This window comes from Pongo pygmaeus, chromosome 19 (assembly GCF_028885625.2).
Source record: "Pongo pygmaeus isolate AG05252 chromosome 19, NHGRI_mPonPyg2-v2.0_pri, whole genome shotgun sequence".
Classification (NCBI taxonomy): domain Eukaryota; kingdom Metazoa; phylum Chordata; class Mammalia; order Primates; family Hominidae; genus Pongo; species Pongo pygmaeus.
The window spans coordinates 93,800,768-93,813,655 of NC_072392.2; the positions used below are offsets into that span (position 1 = coordinate 93,800,768).

Below are 12,888 nucleotides of genomic sequence, written 5' to 3' on the forward strand. Positions count from 1 at the left end.
AGGTCAGTTAGGCCTCTGCCTGGGAAGATGGTGCCAGTGAACACTCTCAGGTCCCGTGTTGAAGTCTTGGACACCAGGGAGGGGAGAGAGGGTAGATGCTATTCCCGTCTCTCAGCGGCCCAATTCCTGACAAGTTCATTCCTGCTCCTTCCTTCCACCCTCCCAGAGAGATGGTGCTGAGCAGCAGGTCTCAAACTCCTTTAGTGGCAGCCCTGTTTCTTCAGACAAAATCACTCTGGGTGATGTTCAAACAGAATTGGGGGGAGCACCCAGCTTGAGGCAGGAGTGGCTGCTGAGACTCAGAGTCCCCAGCCTGGATACCCTCACCTTACCCCCAAGTCCTCCTGGGCTGTGGCAGTTGGAAGGAGATGGGGTCCAGTCTCCCCTGCTCTTGGGGACCTTGACTGAGTGGTCACTTTGATTGCCGGCCTGTGGCTGTTGAGGCCGTGCCAGGAGCCCCAGCCCACTGCCGCTCCTCTGTGCCTGCCAGGTTGCCCTTCACCATCTTCCAGGGTGGCATGCCACGGGCCAGCTACGGGGACCGCCACTGCATCTCTGTGATCCACGATGGCCAGCAGACGGCCTTTGACTTTACTTCCCGTGTCATCGACTTCACTGTCCTCACAGAGGCAGACCCTGCAGCCGGTAGGAGAGCTTCGGGAGTGGGTGCCCAGGGTTAGGTGTGGGAGGCGTGGAGCAGGGCCATCAGTGAAAGCAGGGCCAGGTGCAGTGGCTCCTGCCTGTAACCCCAGTGCTCAGGGAGGCCAAGGTGGCAGGATCGCTTGAGCCCAGGAGTTCAAGTCCAGCCTGGACAATGTAGGAAGACCCTTGTCTCTACAAAAAATAAAAAAAAAATTAGCCAGGTGTTGTGGCACATACCTGTAGTCCTAGCTACTCAGGAGGCTGAGGTGGGAGGATCACTTGAGCCCGGGAGGTGGAGGTTGCAGTGAACCAGGATCATGCCACTGCACTCAGCCTGGATAACACAGCCAGACTGTGTCTCAAAAAAAAAAGGGCTCTGCACAGATGTTCCTAAGCCTACCACTGTCCTGAGTCCCTTAGCCTCACTGCACCCCAAGGTGAAGTGTCATCAAGCCCTACATCTCCTTTCTCTGCCTCCCTGCCACCCTCCCCAGCTAGAGACCCAGCCCAGCCACACCTCCTGCCTGCCCCGGGCTCTCTGCCCTTTCCAGACTGTAATGGGACTTAGCCCACAGGGGGCTGATCTGTACTGTTGGATTTAACACCCACCCCGCTGAGGCAAGAGGGTCTTGGCTTAGAGATGGCAAAGCCCGCCTTCTGGGCAGGGCAGAAGGTGGCTGTGCAGCCTCCTGGAGCTCCAGCAGGACCGGCAGAGCCCTGAGTCAGCCTCGTAAATAGTGTGACAGGCAAGACCAGAAAGGGCTGATGTTGAAACCTGGAGAAGAGGCCTGCAGGAGCTCTCCAGGAGGGAGGGCCCTCTCCTAATGACGCTGGACTGAAAGGGCCTGAGGCCGAAAGGTGAGGGGGCGGGGCTGTTCAGGACACCTGGTCTGTGTACTCATGGCCTCTATGTACCCTGTTCAGGGGAACCCCAAACCTGCTTTTCTTTCTTTCTCGGCCTCTCTTCCCTCCTCACACCCTGGATGCTGAGAGCAGGGCCCAGCTCTGCTCTTTCCACAACATTTGGACCATGTTGGCACAGAGCAGGGGCCTCTTGGGCTATGGTGGCCACACTCCCCAGGCTAACTGAGTTACCTGATTCCCAGCAGAAAGGTCCGGAAGTGAGGGAAGAAACTTGCTGAGCTACAAATTCGAGACTGCTGGGGCTTTCTAGGACAGGCCACCTTCCTGCAATTGTCCCTCTGTGTCCCCAACTCCCCGCAGTCCCGTGGGCCAGGAGATGGGTGCCTGATGAGCAGTGCTTCCCTCAGATGATATGTGGGCACCCTGAGGCTCTCACCCTGAGGCTCTCATGTGATGGTTCTGCCGTGCCGGGTTGTGACCCAGCTGTCCCTGGTAGGCTTTCCTGTTTAATGAGCAACTGCTGTATGCCAAGCCCTATTCTAGAAACAGATGAGGCCCCTGTTCCCATGGAACTTAGATCTGAGTATGTGGACAGAGTGAGCAGGTTGCCAGATAACGTCAGAGGTAAGAAAAAAGCCAGGCAGAGGACAGCAGTGCTGGTTTAGACGAAGGTTGGCAAGGCCTCCCTGATAAGGGGACATATTTGTGCAGACATAGGAACAGTGTGAGAGAGGGCTTGCCCTGTAGGGACCTGGGGTGCAGACTGAGCTGGGAGGGCTCTTGGCTTGCTCCAATGAGGTAGCGGCAAAGAGAGGGCAGAATGGTCCCCGTGCTGGTCCAGATGTGGCCAGCGCCAGATCGTATAGAGCTGTGGAGGCACGGTAAGGACTTGGGATTTGTGGGAGATGAGGGCCCTGAGCAGGGGTGCCATGATCTAGCCTCTGCTCCAAAAGGATCTGTCTGGCTGCCATGTGGGGAACACGGAGTGCAGCAAAGACGGGAGCCCAGTGAGAGTCGAGGGAGAGGTGACCTCGGCTTGGGCTGCGGTGCAGGCCATGGGGCTGGCAGGAGGTGGCTGGGGTTACGCTGTCTTTTCTAACATTCAGCATTGACTGAGGGGCCAGGTCAGGGCGCACAGACTGTTGCTATAAAGGGCTGGGTGGCTTTCTTCACCACAGTTCCTCAGCCTAATGCCATTGCAGAGCACGTGTAGCCATAGACAACACGAGGGGCGTATCTGTGTTCCAGGACAGCCATATTGACAGGAATAGGCAGGAGGCCAGATGTGGCCCTCGGGCTGTAATTTCTTGGCCCCTTGTCTAGGGAGACGTAAGTGAGGGGGGAGAGATCAGTCAAGGATGACGTGAGGGTTTGCTGGAAGCACCGGGAATCCTGGAGAAGGTAGTGGCAAGAGGGTGCAGCAAGCTCAGCTGGGTGGGAATCAAGTCTGAGGACTTAATCTCTCCTCTGATCTCCAGACCCATAAGGGAGATGCTGAGTAGACAACTGGGGCTTATGGGTCTGGAGTTCAGAGGAGAGATCGAGAAGGTGTCCATTTGGAGTCATCCACGCAGAGATGTGTGAAGGCTGCTCAGTAATTTTGAGGTTTAAAGAAGAAAAGAGAGATGTGAAACCAGGGGCCCTGGTGAGGCTGCCCAGGTGGTAAGGAAGATGGAAAAGAAGCCATGGGAAAGCTGAGCCCGGGCACCCTCAAGCCTTGGAGGCATGGAGTTTGGTGGGGATCTGGCAAAGAACACCTGGGAGCAGCCAGCGGGCAGCAGACCCCAGAGGAGCAGGGAAGACAAGCGCTTCAAAGAGGCAGCGTCAGCCAGGGGCAGTGGCTCAGCTGTAATCCTAGCACTTTGGGAGGCCGAGAATGGCAGGTCACCTGAGGTTAGGGGTTCGAGACCAGCCTGGCCAACATGGTGAAACCCTGTCTCTACTAAAAATAAAAAATTAGCCAGGCGTTGGTGGCACGTGCCTGTAATCCTAGCTACTCGAGAGGCTGAGGCAGGAGAATCTCTTGAACCCGGGAGGCAGAGGTTGCGGTGAGCCGAGATCATGCCATTTCACTCCAGCCTGGGCAACAAGAATGAAACTCCGTCTCAAAAAAAAATAAAAAAGAAAAACAAAAATCAGCCAGGCGTGGTGGTGAGCGCCTGTAATCCCAGCTACTCGGGAAGCTGAGGCAGGAGAATCGCTTGAACCCGGGAGGCGGAGGTTGCAGTGAGCTGAGATCTCACCACTACACTCCAGCCTGGGTGACAGAGCAAGACTCCATCTCAAAAAAAAAAAGAGAAAAAAAAGACTGGGCACGGTGGCTCATGCCTGTAATCCCAGCATTTTGGGAGGCCAAGGTGGGCAGATCACTTGAGCCCAGGAGTTCAACACCAGCCTGAGCAACATGGCGAAACCCCGTCTCTACCAAAAATACACAAGTTAGCTGGTATCATGGCTCACACCTGTAATCCCAGCTACTTGGGAGCCTGAGGCAGGAGGATCGCTTGAACTGGGAGGTGGAGGTTGCAATGAGCCGAGATCACACCACTATACTCCAGCCTGGGCGACAGAGTGTGAGACCCTGTCTCAAGAAGAGAAAAAAAAAAGACAAATGTTTTAATCGTCCAGCGCATGTTTATTGAGCACTAGCTGGGGCCAGGCCTGAGTGAGGTGAGGTGATTGTGTGCAGTAAAGAAAATGCCACTCCTAGCAACTGGTGTGCTGAAGACCACGCTTGCCGCTGCCTGTGGGGAGAGGCTTGACAGGTGCATCTGAGCAGGGAGAGCAGGCCCCATGGAGGAGGAACCAGGGAAGAGGGTTAGCAGGCACAGCTCCATGCCTCTGGGGTGCTTATCCTGGTTGGGACCCTGCCTTGCAGCCAGTTGTATCCCCCCAGGATCCCTGTGCCAGGGAGCTCTCAGCAGTTTTGCATGCGGAGCCAGGGCTACTGCCCACACCTGCTGCCCTCCTGGAGGTGGAAAGGCTTTGCTCAAGCAGCCAAGAACAGGGCTTTCTGGATCTGCAGATGCCCTGGCTCCAACCCTGGAGCTTCTGATTCCGCAGGGCTGGGCTGCTTCCTCCTGGCCCCGGCCCCTGATCCTTGCCCTGTACCCCAGCCTTTGACGACCCCTATGCCCTGGTGGTGCTGGCTGAGGAGGAGCTGGTGGTGATTGACCTGCAGACAGCAGGCTGGCCACCGGTCCAGCTGCCCTACCTGGCTTCCCTGCACTGTTCTGCCATCACCTGCTCTCACCACGTCTCCAACATTCCCCTGAAGCTGTGGGAGCGGATCATTGCCGCCGGCAGCCGGCAGAACGCACACTTCTCCACCATGGTAGGTCCGGCCCTGGCCCCAGCCCCAGCCCCACCCCAAGCCAAACTCTCCCACGGACTTCTTGGTCTCTTTTTCTAGGAGTGGCCAATTGATGGTGGTACCAGCCTGACCCCAGCCCCACCCCAGAGGGACCTGCTGCTCACAGGGTAGGGGACTTTGATGCTACCCCTCCTCTTCCCAGTAGGATATGTGGGGTGGGAGCAGAGCCCTGAGGTGGATGAGCCAGCCCCTGGGCACCCCGGCTGGCATCCCTCTCACGCCCGGCAGGCGGGTTCTGCCCACAGGCACGAGGATGGCACGGTGCGGTTCTGGGATGCCTCGGGTGTCTGCCTGCGGCTGCTCTACAAACTCAGCACAGTGCGCGTGTTCCTCACCGACACGGACCCCAACGAGAACCTCAGTGCCCACGGCGAGGACGAGTGGCCCCCACTCCGCAAGGTGAGGCCAGGAGCCTGGGACCCAGGAAGGGCAGAGGCCAGCTGGGTCCAGCCCCCATAGCTGCTCACAGGGCCCCTCCCCTTCTCCAGGTGGGCTCCTTTGACCCCTACAGTGATGACCCCCGGCTGGGCATCCAGAAGATCTTCCTCTGCAAGTACAGCGGCTACTTGGCTGTGGCAGGCACGGCAGGGCAGGTAGCAGGCTGGGCCGGGGAGGGGGAGCTGGGGAGGAGTGGTCGATGACTGGGGACAGCATCATGGACAGGAGCCAACCACCTGCCTAACGCACATTCTGTGTCCTGTGCTCTTCCGGTGGATGGAGGTGGCTTGATCCCCTTGGCGGGAGGTCCCTGGGATGGTTGTTTCTTCTCCAGAAATCAGAATTAAGGGCTGGGCTGGGCACAGTGGCTTATGCCTGTAATCCCAGCACTTTGGGAGACCAAGGCAGGCGGATCACCTGAAGTCAGGAGTTCGAGACCAGCCTGGCCAACATGGTGAAACCCCATCTCTACTAAAAATACAAAAATTAGCCAGGCATTTGTGGCTCGTGCCTGTAATCCCAGCTACGGGAAGGCCGAGACAAGAGAATCATTTGAACCTGGGAAGCAGAGGTTGCAGTGAGCCGAGATTGTGCCACCGCGCTCTAGCCTGGGCAACAGAGCAAGACTTGTCTCAAAAAAAAAAAAAAAAAAAAAAGCAGGAGAGCTGGGGTTGGATAGAGGCCTTTGTCCCTCCTTGAGCCTTGGGCCTTGGCCTGGGTCCAGCTCCTTTGCTGTCCCCACTAGTAGCATCCTGCGGCCCTGCCGTCCCTTTGCTGAGGGCTTGCTAAGCCACCTGCCACCCCGCCCAGGTGCTGGTACTGGAACTGAATGACGAGGCAGCGGAGCAGGCTGTGGAGCAGGTGGAGGCTGACCTGCTGCAGGACCAAGAGGGCTACCGCTGGAAGGGGCATGAGCGCCTGGCAGCCCGCTCAGGGCCTGTGCGCTTTGAGCCTGGCTTTCAGCCCTTCGTGTTGGTGCAGTGCCAGCCCCCGGCTGTGGTCACCTCCTTGGCCCTGCACTCTGAGTGGCGGCTCGTGGCCTTCGGCACCAGCCATGGCTTTGGCCTCTTTGACCACCAGCAGCGGCGGCAGGTCTTTGTTAAGTGAGCAGGGCGGCTGGGTCCCGGGGCTGGGAGTGGGGCCCGCGAGGACCCCCAGGACCTAGCAGCACTGACAGCCTGCCATCCCCCCAAGGTGCACGCTGCACCCCAGTGACCAGCTGGCCTTGGAGGGCCCACTGTCCCGCGTCAAGTCCCTCAAGAAGTCCTTGCGTCAGTCATTCCGCCGGATGCGTCGGAGCCGGGTGTCTAGCCGGAAGCGGCGCCCGGCTGGCCCCCCAGGAGAGGTGAGGCCTGAGGTGAGGCTGCGGCCGGCCACGCGCCCAGGTTCGGCTCAGAGCAGCCAGCAGGGGGGCCACACGGCCCCTGCTCCCCAGGCTTGCTGGGCCACAAACAAGACTCAGGGTCCAGGTCGCATTGTGTGACCTCAGACAGGTAACGCTGCTTCGCTCTGCCTCAGCTTCCTGAGCAGAAAGGCAGTAACTGTAATGCTTATCCTAGAAGTAATCCCCAGTAAATGTTAGTGATTTCCTTTTTCTCTCTACAACATGCTGGGGGCCCAGGCAGGCTCCCCCAAGGGCACCTCCCTCTTCGACAAGGGTCCCCCTAGACGCAGGCCTGGCAGGTGGCTGGCATGGCTGTGGCCAGCCTTCCGATGCAAGGATCAGCATTGAGCAAAGCACTGTCCCTGGGGAGGGGAAGCCAGAGCTGACCCTCAGGCCAGCTCACCCCTTGCAGGTGCAGGAGGGGAGTGTCAAGGCGGAGCGGCCAGGCCTCCAGAACATGGAGCTGGCGCCTGTGCAGCGCAAGATTGAGGCTCGCTCGGCAGAGGACTCCTTCACAGGCTTCGTCCGGACCCTGTACTTTGCTGACACCTACCTGAGGGACAGTGAGTGGCCAGCCCGGGGTTGTGGGGCAGGGGGCAGCGGGCAGCAGATACCCCCTGACCTGGGGGCATGCCGGGGGCTGCTGCCTGCGTGGCTGGTAGGACCTAAGAGGGTTTCCCCTTGTGAGCAGGGGCAGACTGCAGCCCCTGCCTGCTTACTTCCCTCCCCTGCCTCGGCCTCCGAGTCAGCTTGCCTTGGCTTTATATCCAGGCTGTAGCACCCTTTAGAAGCATGGCCTCAGACCCGTCACTTAGCCATTGAGGGCCTCAGCTTGCCCCTCTGTAAAATGAGGGAGTGATAGCTTCCTCCTAGAGCAGCTGTGACAATCGGGGATGGCAGAGCCTGCTGGTCTCCAGAGGACGTGTCTCTCCCTGGCTGGTTCTCCCCTGCTGTACTACTGCAGCAAGGGCTGAGCTGACCTGGGATTGGGGTCTTCCATGTTGGGGCCTGTGTGGTTATCAGAGAGCCTTCCAGCCTCTCCCAGGAGGGAAAACCTGGGAGTAAACCCTGGTTGCCCAGCTCTACCCGCCTCCCACGCTAAGGGTCAGGCACCCAAACATGGCTTCTCGGCAGGCTCCCGGCACTGCCCCTCGCTGTGGGCTGGCACCAATGGGGGCACCATCTATGCCTTCTCCCTGCGTGTACCCCCTGCCGAGCGGAGAATGGATGAGACTGTGCGGGCAGAGCAGGGTGAGTGCTGGGCAGGGAGAACAGAGGGTGCTCGAGCTGCCTGGGCTGGGGCCAGGGAATGGCTCCAGCCCCGCCACCCCCCTACAGCCCCAACACCCACCTCCTCCCCCTAGCCAAGGAGATCCAGCTGATGCACCGAGCGCCGGTGGTGGGCATCCTGGTGCTCGACGGACACAGCGTACCCCTTCCCGAGCCCCTCGAAGTGGCCCATGATCTGTCGAAGAGCCCTGACATGCCGGGAAGCCACCAGCTGCTCGTCGTATCAGAGGAGCAGTTCAAGGTGCCACACAGGCAGCGGCGGGTCTCCCTGGGACTCCCCGGGACATCCAGGAGGCTCGGACCTTGGGCACAAATGATGGCTGGGACTCAGTCTTGTTTGCAGTTGGTGTCTGAGGGGCTGCAGAAGCACAGGAAATAAGTGAGGGGGGAGTCTCATGTGAGGACACTGAGGCAGGACCTATGTCTGTGAAAGGGATAAAATCCAGACAGGGGGCCAGGTGCGGTGGCTCATGCCTGTAATCCCAGCACTTTGGGAGCCCAGATCATAAGGGCAGGAGTTCGAGACCAGCCTGGCCAGCATGGTGAAACCCCGACTGTACTAAAACTACAAAAAAAATTAGCCCGGCATGGGCCGGGCGCGGTGGCTCACACCTGTAATCGCAGCACTTTGGAAGGCCGAGGCGGGCTAGATCACGAGGTCAGGAGATTGAGACCATCCTGGCTAACACGGTGAAACTCCGTCTCTACAAACAAATGCAAAAAAATTAGCTGGGCATGGTGGCAGGCACCTGTAGTCCCAGCTACTCGGGAGGCTGAGGCAGGAGAATGGCGTGAATCCGGGAGGCGGAGCTTGCAGTGAGCTGAGATTGCACCACTGCACTCCAGCCTGGGCGAGAGTGAGATTCCGTCTCAAAAAAAAAAAAAAAAAGCCCGGCATGGTGGTGGGCGCCTGTAATCCCAGCTCTACTCGGGAGGCTGAGGCAGAGTTGCCTGAGGCAGAGGTTGCAGTGAGCTGAGATCACACCCCTGTACTCTAGCCTGGGCAACAGCAAGACTCCATCTCGGAGAAAAGAAAAAAAAATCCAGACAGGGAAGTCGGTGACCTCGGCATCCTCCCAGGCCATGTCTGTGCATCTGAGAGCCAAGGGTTTGTCAGGACACCAGGAGGCATGCGGGGAGGGGAGGGCCCAGCAGCAGCAGCACGGGGCAGGAGAACTGGTTTGGCCAGGGGCATGAACGACCACCCCGCGCCCCCAGGTGTTCACGCTGCCCAAGGTGAGTGCCAAGCTGAAGCTGAAGCTGACGGCCCTGGAGGGCTCAAGGGTGCGGCGGGTCAGTGTGGCCCACTTTGGCAGTCGTCGAGCTGAGGACTACGGGGAGCATCACCTGGCAGTCCTTACCAACCTGGGCGACATCCAGGTGGTCTCGCTGCCCCTGCTCAAGCCCCAGGTGCGCTACAGCTGCATCCGCCGGGAGGACGTCAGTGGCATCGCCTCCTGCGTCTTCACCAAATACGGCCAAGGTGTTTGAGCCGGGCTGGGCGGGTGTGGGGGCCCCGGGCACTGCACGGACGGGAAGGGTGGCCAGGGATGTTGTGGCCACGGCCAGACTGGATGGGCCTTAAACGGAGAACTGTGAGGGAGCGCTAGCCCCTACTCCCCCAGGTGGGGAGGCAGCCTTGGCAGCCGCCAGGCCAGGACGCTAGCATTGCCCCGACTCCCCAGGCTTCTACCTGATCTCACCCTCGGAGTTCGAGCGCTTCTCTCTCTCCACCAAGTGGCTGGTGGAGCCCCGGTGTCTGGTGGATTCAGCAGAAACCAAGAACCACCGCCCTGGTAACGGGGCAGGCCCCAAGAAGGCCCCGAGCCGAGTCAGGTGAGTTAAAGGGCCGGAGGCCTCTCCCGCCCCTCCCTGCCCTCTCTGAGATACCCTGAGGCTCCCACTGCTGCCTGGCTGGATGCATCTCCCCATGAGCTCTGCCCACCCTCCCAGGCTCCGGCTCTCCTTACCTCTTTGCGTGCCCCTTGCCCCTGTGCAAGCTGGCAGTCCAGGACAGGACTCAGTTTACCTCCCAGGCTCTCCTGCTCAGGACAGGCTGCACCATTGACTTGTTCTTCATGGGACCAGGGCTTTCAGAGCCGGGCAGGGAGCCTGGGGGCCCTGGTCTTCACTGTCTCTCCCCCCACAGGAACTCAGGGACTCAGAGTGATGGCGAGGGTAAGACAGGCCTCTGGGGCCCATGCACACCTGGGCCACACCCGGCCCAGACTTGGGGCTGGACGGGAGGGAAGGGTCCCGAGTGAGCAGGTAGTGTTTGGGCCGGGAGCAGAGACGGCATTCCTTCCAGCCCTGGGCCCTGGGCTTCCACATCCTGACCTCAGTAAGGAGAGAAAGAGCCAGGCCGAGGAGGGCCCAGGCGGGGCGCCCTGACCCGGCCTCTACCTTCCAGAGAAGCAGCCCGGCCTGGTGATGGAGCGTGCTCTGCTCAGTGATGAGAGTGAGTTGGGTGGGAGAGGGTGGGGCTGGCAGGAGGGGTGGGGAAGGGGGTTCAGGGTCAAGGGAGGCTGGGCAGGCCATTGCCCTGAGGCGGGGTACAGATCCATCGGCACCCACAGAGAAAGGGGGTGGAAGGGCTGTGGCTAGCTGCCCCAAGGGCCTCAGTGGGCCTCTGTTCCCACCCGGCCTGCAGGAGTCCTGAAGGAAATCCAGAGCACACTGGAGGGAGACCGCGGGTGAGGCACCGCCCAGGCCAGCTGGGGTGGGCCCGAGGCTCTGCCAGGGGGCTTGGGAACGCTGAGAGTGGAGGTCCCTGAGGTCATGACTCCCCTGTCTTTGCCTGTGCAGGAGCCGCAACTGGCGTTCACATCGAGCGGCCGTGGGGTGCAGCCTCGGCAATGGCGGAGGTGGGGGCTCTGGGCTTGAGTGCAGCTGCCAACTGTGCTGGGAAGGGATGGGAGGAAGAGCCCTGGCCCCACTCCCCTGGGTCCCACAGGGCCAACACATGCCCTGATGACCTGGAAAGCACCATGTCTGGGCTCAGCGTGGGCGGCTGGGGCACCCCGTCCTGCCCACGGTGATCCTGAGCTGTCCCTCTGTGTCCTTCAGCAGAGTGAGTGGCTGAGTGTCCAGGCTGCGCGATGAGCACACACTACTACTGATGGCCTTTCGGGGGTCCCTGCCCCAGCCGGAGAGGCTGGTGCACAGGGCCCCGCCAGGGGCTGGGGGCATCCCGGCTTCCACAATGCAGCTGCTCTGGGCCTCGAGAGGAGAGACCCCAGTCCCCTGGGCTGCCCTTCCCGGGCCTCATCTGTCTGGGTCCTTTGGTCAATGTTGCACAGTTTTTATTGCTCCCATCCCTTTTTGTAGTGGGCTGGGTTTTAAGTTATAAATGTTAACTGCCTCTGGGTGAAAAAGTTTTTAATAAACACCTATTACCTCTTGACTGGTCCACCTACTTTAATATTTTAATTGTGTAGAAATTTTCCATGTGAATGGAAAGTGGGAGCCGGTACCCCGCCTGTCCCCCGAGGCTCCAGCCCTGGCCTGGGCCGGTGTCAGGAGAATCCACTTGGGGAGCCTTGTGAATCAAACTGCTTCGTTTTGTCTGAGCCCAGCGGTGCCTTCCCTCTCTGGGAACACATGGCAAGCACGAACCATCTTGAGTCTGCCTGACTTTTTCCCTGGGTCCTGGCCACCCCTGGCTGGCCTTTCCCTACTGTCAGAAGAAGGACACCCACAATATCTCAGACCTGGTGGCTTCCTTCAGACACCAGGGAGGACTGTGGGGTGCTGCTGAAGGAGGGGGTGGTACCCAAGGAGAAAGGCCTTCCCCAGGGGAGGGGCTGGGTTATTTAGATTGGACATGGGCTGGATCTTTATTGACTCGTCTTCGTTGAGCACCTACTGTATGGCCAGTGCGTGGGGTTCTCCGGTGTCTGAGACAACTGTGGTTCCTGCCACAGTTGACACTGATGAGAAATGCACCTGGGGGGGTGACTGAGAGAGAACCAGGAATTGCTAGAGAGTGTGGTAAGCAGGCAGATTGTTCCAGACAGAGGACAAGAGGGCTCAGCGCCACTCCAGGAACTCGCTTGCCGTGGGAGGCAGTGGAGAGCTGAAGGTAGCTAGCAGGCACGGCCGAAAGTGCGGCCAGACTAGGGAGGCCCAGTGAGAGCCAGGTGTGACAGGCGCCTGCTCTGCCTGAGCGAGGAAAGGCCCGTCCAGAGGAGCTGGGTACCAGGCGTTCCATCTGGCCATGTCCACCTCGAGATGGCCACTTGACCGTCCCTTGTTTCCCCAGGGGAGGGTGCAGAAAGACTTCTGAGATGAGCAGCTCGAGAACTATGAGGAATGTAGGGGAGCAGTTCCCCAAAGGGAGAGGAACACCGTGCTAGAAGAAGCAGGGAAGGGACGATGCCTGGCAGAGACCAGCCACAGGGGTGGGGGACACCTGGTGAGACACCTGTATTAGTCCCTTCCTATACTGCCATAAAGAACAAGAGGTGGCTGGGCGCAGTGGCTCATGCCTGTAATCCCAGCACTTTGGGAGGCTTAGGTGGGGCAGATCACTTGAAGTCAGGAGTTCAAGACCAGCCTGGTCAACATGGTGAAACCCTGTCTCTACTAAAAATGCAAAAATTAGCCGGGTGTGGTGGCACGCGCCTGTAGTCCCAGCACTTTGGGAGGCCAAGGCAGACGGATCACTGGAGGTCAGGAATTCGAGACCAGCCTGGCCAACATGGTCAAACCCTGTTTCTTCTAAAAACACAAAAATTAGCCGGGCGTGGTGGCGGGCACCTGTAACCCCAGCTACTCAGGAGGCTGAGGTGGGAGAATCACAAACCTGGGAGGCAGAGGTTGCAGTGAGCCAAGATCGCACCACTGCACTCCAGACTGGGCAACAGAACGAGACTCCATCTCAAAAAAAAAAGATAAT

General features: G+C 59.4%; 1 protein-coding gene across 10 annotated transcripts in view; it reads left to right on the forward strand.

Moving 5' to 3' along the window:
• The window catches only part of LLGL2 (LLGL scribble cell polarity complex component 2), a 48,717-nt gene extending 37,325 nt beyond the window's left edge, over nt 1-11,392 (forward strand). For 3 of the 10 annotated variants that reach the window (XM_054457419.2, XM_054457420.2, XM_063657116.1), the window contains exons 10-26: nt 491-645; nt 4,623-4,840; nt 4,919-4,986; nt 5,125-5,278; nt 5,368-5,472; nt 6,128-6,420; nt 6,512-6,674; nt 7,114-7,264; nt 7,836-7,952; nt 8,066-8,232; nt 9,210-9,474; nt 9,677-9,827; nt 10,141-10,169; nt 10,402-10,449; nt 10,642-10,684; nt 10,797-10,855; nt 11,058-11,392. In XM_054457419.2, coding sequence (XP_054313394.2) covers nt 491-645; nt 4,623-4,840; nt 4,919-4,986; nt 5,125-5,278; nt 5,368-5,472; nt 6,128-6,420; nt 6,512-6,674; nt 7,114-7,264; nt 7,836-7,952; nt 8,066-8,232; nt 9,210-9,474; nt 9,677-9,827; nt 10,141-10,169; nt 10,402-10,449; nt 10,642-10,684; nt 10,797-10,855; nt 11,058-11,065 — 2,194 coding nt within the window. In that variant the 3' untranslated portion in view covers nt 11,066-11,392. The remainder of the gene's footprint in view (nt 1-490; nt 646-4,622; nt 4,841-4,918; nt 4,987-5,124; nt 5,279-5,367; nt 5,473-6,127; nt 6,421-6,511; nt 6,675-7,113; nt 7,265-7,835; nt 7,953-8,065; nt 8,233-9,209; nt 9,475-9,676; nt 9,828-10,140; nt 10,170-10,401; nt 10,450-10,641; nt 10,685-10,796; nt 10,856-11,057) is intronic. The other 7 variants (XM_054457421.2, XM_054457423.2, XM_054457424.2 and 4 more) reach the window with 7 other exon arrangements.
• Nucleotides 11,393-12,888: the final 1,496 nt, after the last annotated feature.